At 49.0% G+C, this 4,643-nt stretch overlaps 1 protein-coding gene across 2 annotated transcripts in view; it reads left to right on the top strand.

Moving 5' to 3' along the window:
• KLHL11 (kelch like family member 11) overlaps positions 1-4,643 on the top strand; it is a gene marked incomplete at its 5' end in the record, with an annotated part of 14,953 nt that continues 10,310 nt past the window's right edge. For both annotated transcript variants that reach the window (XR_003550612.1, XM_014590704.2), the window contains 1 exon segment: positions 1-432. Coding sequence is in view for 1 of the 2 variants with exons in the window: in XM_014590704.2 (XP_014446190.1) it covers positions 1-432 (432 nt within the window).

The following is a 4,643-nucleotide window of genomic DNA, read 5'->3' as shown; positions in this document are numbered from 1 at the left end:
CGAAGTCCGTGGTAGCGGCACGGTGGACTTCGGGCCTGGGCCGGGGATCTCTGCGATGGAAGCGAGCGGGGGCGATCCGGGCCCAGAGGCCGAGGATTTCGAGTGCAGCTCTCACTGCTCAGAGCTGTCCTGGCGGCAGAACGAGCAGCGGCGCCAGGGCCTCTTCTGCGACATCACCTTGTGCTTCGGCGGTGCCGGAGGCCGCGAGTTCCGGGCCCACCGCTCTGTGCTGGCCGCCGCCACCGAATACTTCACGCCCCTGCTGTCGGGCCAGTTTTCTGAGTCCCGCTCCGGCCGGGTGGAGATGCGCAAGTGGAGCTCCGAGCCGGGGCCCGAACCCGACACGGTAGAAGCCGTTATCGAATACATGTACACCGGGCGCATCCGCGTCAGCACGGGCAGTGTGCACGAGGTGCTGGAGTTGGCCGACAGGTAGGCGAGGGAGGGCGCGGCGCGGGGAGAGGGGGACGTGCTCTCCACCGAGGGACAGGCGGACAGGCAGGGAATGCAGAGCCTGCAGACGGCTGCCGGCTAGCCCTGGGGAGATGTCTTCGTTTCGCACACACCGAGAGCCCCACAGCCGCCACGCCGGGCACCGAGAATGCATTCCCAGGTCCGGCCAGGGCGCCCTGCTCCCTAGGAGCTTAGATTCCAGGTGGAAAGACAAAAGCAATGAAAAGAAGTTAGTCGGTGACAAGTGCCATGCTGACATTCAAAATGAGTGGAGGGCCAGTGATTGAGTAGAGCACAGACCTTTGTGAGGAGGTGACACTTAAATCCACCCCTTAACTGGTGAGAAAACCTGGTGGTGCAAGGCTGGGGAAATGAACATTTCAGACAGCGCAGAGACCTTCAGGTGGGATCCAGTTTGCCTTAGAGAAAGCTTTAAAAAAAAAAAAAAAAAAACAGGGAGAGGGACCAGCAGTTGGTGTAATGGCTGTCAGTCAGTCGTGGTTTGAGTTCCTGGACCCGGTGGCTTAAACTCACGGATTTGACTTGAGTGTGACCAGAAGATGGGTAAAGAAATTATCTGTTTGCAGTGTTTATTTTATTGTTTTAGTTTTTGGCTGTAGGGTGCTTGCTCTCACCAGAGACAGAAAGGGAAAGTGAGAAACCACCCCACCCACTGGGGGGAGGGTGACACCACAATCCCTTTTCTATTCTCCTTTGGGCATGTACACAGACTCACCCAGCATGTTTTTTTAAGCTGCCAGGTCTGGGACTTGCATGTAGCGTCGCATATGTGGGATCCAGCACTTTAACCACCATGCTACCTGCTGGCCCCTGAATTCAATTTTTTAAAAAGATTATTCAGTCTCTGTGAAAAGCATTGTAGCGAACAGGAATGGATGCTCCAGAGACTCCCTAGGAGGCAGGGGAATGGCCTTTATAGAGGCGGAGTCTGTTGGGCAGTATTATGATACTGTTGAGTTAGTTATTTTAGCAAATACCAGTTGAGCATCCAGTATGCATCAGATCAGACACTAATTTGGGTTGTTTGTTTGTTTGGTAGAGGTTTTTGCTATAGGGTGCCAGCACTCGCCAGAAAGACAGAGACAGAAAGACAGAAAGGGAGAAATCATCCCCCAGGGGATATGGCCACACTACAATCCCGTCTTCATTCTTCTCTCAGGATCTTGAGCATGCACGCACACGTGCCTGGTGTGAGTTTAAGCCACCAGGTCCAAGACTCGAAGCGCGGTCGACTACATGGGAGTTCAGTGATATAGCCATTACACCAACTGCTGGTCCCAGACACTGGGTTTTAAAGTGCTAAGGATTCGGTCTTGAACAAAACAAAAATCTTTCCACATTGCACTTACTTTGGTAAGTGTACAATAAGTACAATATATAGTTGGCCAGATGATTGTTATAGCTGTGATGACAAAGCCTGTTGGGGCACACAGAAAGTGCTGATAGAGAGAGCTTTTAAATTGAGTGGAGAGGGCAGTGAGGCATTTTGCAAAGAACTGAAGGAGGCAAGGTAAAGAGTGTTTCAGGTAGGGGACACAGGTGCAAGGTTCTGAGACGGAGCTTGTCTGGGTGGTAGAGAAGAGCAGGGACCAGTGTGTTTCCATGAAGGGGAAGCAGGGAGAGAGGACAGGAGAAGCTTCAGATTGGTAATGGCAATGAGTCCAGATCCCATAGGACCTTGTTGGCCCACAGAAGGGCTCATTTTTTACTCTGAATGAGATCAGAAGGTTCTGGGCAGAAGTATGATGCACTGGGATTTGATGAGTTCTGTGGTGTTGAAAAAAGGATGCAGGGGGTGGAGGCAGTCAGTGGCCTGGTGGTTGGGACTGCTGGGTCCCATATGGCCACTTGTGTGGTTCCAGTCCTGGATCTGGTGACTTGAAAAACTCCACTGGGTGGGTGTGCATGCATACCCCAAATCCTGAGAAGATAATAGAAGAGGGACTGTGGCCTGGTCATCCCCCCCTGCAAGTACACACATCCTAGCAAACTAAAACAGAACAAAAAGTGAAAAGAAGAACGGATGGGGCAGGGAGACTAGTCCAAGAGGTTGTGATGGTGGTGAAGGATTGGATTGAAGAGGGAGAAATGGAGGTAATGAGCAGTGCTTTGGTTCTAGATACATTTTGAAAGCAGAGGAGATGGATTTTCTGTTTATGGGAGATAAAAACTGCTATTTAACGTTATTTATTTATTTAAATTTGATCAAAGAGGGACACAGAGAGAGAGGGAAAGTGAGAATGCCAGCTGCCAGGTCCGTTACTCGAACTGTGGTCAACCATGTGGGAGTCCAGTGCCCTTAGCCACCACGCCACCTGCCAACCCTGAGAGATTTTTTTTTTTTTGGAGAGCTTTTTGCTATAGGGCACGTGCGCTCACCAGACAGACAGAGAGAGACATAGAGACAGAAAGCGAGAAATCCCCCCCCAGGGGGTTGGTCACTCCGCGATCCCTTCTCCTCCATTCTCCTCTCCGGATCGTGGGCACGCCCGCACACGCGCCCGGCATGAGTTTTAAGCCACCAGGTCCGGGACGTGAACTGCGGTCGACTACGTGGGAGTGCAGCGACATAGCCATTACGCTAACTGCTGGTTCCCGAGAGATGTATTTTTGACAGTTATACCTGCTTCAAGTTGCCAGTGAACTGGGACCACAGAAACATGCCACCATGCCTTGCCTGTTGGATAGAGAACCACACGTGGGCCTCCCAGGTGGCCCCAGTTGAATCCTTCTGCTTATGCCACTAGGCTAGGCCAGGACTGCTAGGTGTAATCAGTTGGGAAGATGGTGGTTTTTTGTTTTTAAGTTTATTTGGTACATGAATATAAGTAAGAGAGGGACACACAGAGGGACAGATTCCTGACAGGGTCCAGATGCTAAATCTACCCCCAGCTTCAGCTAGCCTGGATACAGTCATATTCTGTTTAGAGTACTAGGAGGTCACCAGATATGAACCTAGAATCTTGCCATGTAGGCCAGCCTTACAGAGAATCTGACTTTGCTAGCATACCACCTTCTGGCCTCTGGAATTATTAGTGAGATACGAAGGTTGCAGGGTCTGGGAGGAAGATGAGAAGTCTGGTTGAGGACATGTGTAGGTAGGCAGTTAGATATAAGTGCATTGGGAAATACAGATATACACTGGAGGGAGAATTAGCATATAAATGGTAATTAGCGCCAGGGGACTGGATAAAATGACAAAGGTACTAGAGACAGAAAAGGGGAGGGAGGAGAGGGTAGGTGAAACTGAGCCTGGGGTTCTCTAGAATGCTAAAGAGGAGTCAACCAAGGAAGCTCATCTCATGGAAGCCTAGAAGAGAAGATATTGGGCCCATTGCTGGCATGGTAGTTAAGGTGGCTGCATTCCACATGGTCAACCGTGCTGTTCGAATTCTGGACCTAGTAGATTGAAAAACGTGTGCATAAGTGCTCCACTCCTGAGGAGTGGGGCCAGCAGGTGACGTGCTGGTTAAAGCATTAAACTCCAAATGACTGGCTGCGGTTTGAGTCCCAGACCCTGTGGCTTGCTTTCTCACTTTCGTCCTTTCTTTCTCTTTCTCTGGTGAGTGTATGTGCCCTACAGCAAATTAAAATAATAATAATAATAGGTGAAATTAAATAAACAATTCTTTTAAAAAATCTGGAGAGGACCAAAAGAAAAAAAAAAAAAAATCTGGAGAGGAGAATGAAGGGGAAGGGATTGTGGTGTAGCTATCCCCTCTAGGGGATATTTTCCTCTCATGCTTACATACTCTATCATGAGTTCTTTTTAATAGAGGATCAGGAAAATGGTACACATATGTAAATGTTTGGGGAGAGGTATCTTTTTCACTGCTCTAAGATAGAAGAGACTAAGCGTGTTGTGTGCTGATGAAAATCAAATCAGTGGAAGAAGAAATTGGTGTTAAAGGAGGGCAAGAATTGGGGCCAGCAGGTGGCATGGTGGTTAAGGCTGCTGGACTCCCATATAGCTGACCATGGTTTGAATCCCAGACCTGGTGGCTTGCTTTCTCACTTTCTCTCTCTCTCGCTCTGTCCCTCTCTGATCAAATTAAAATAAAAAAATAATAATAATTTTTTTTTTTTTTAAAAAGGAGGGCAGGAATACTTGCAGGAATATTACTGAATACCAAAATCTTTTTTTTTTTTTTTTTTGGGAGAGGTTTTTG

This window comes from Tupaia chinensis, unplaced genomic scaffold (assembly GCF_000334495.1).
Source record: "Tupaia chinensis unplaced genomic scaffold, TupChi_1.0 Scaffold000477_1, whole genome shotgun sequence".
Taxonomy (NCBI): Eukaryota; Metazoa; Chordata; class Mammalia; order Scandentia; family Tupaiidae; genus Tupaia; species Tupaia belangeri.
The sequence above is the reverse complement of the archived record's forward strand: the minus strand, read 5'-3'. Positions and strand labels throughout refer to the sequence as shown.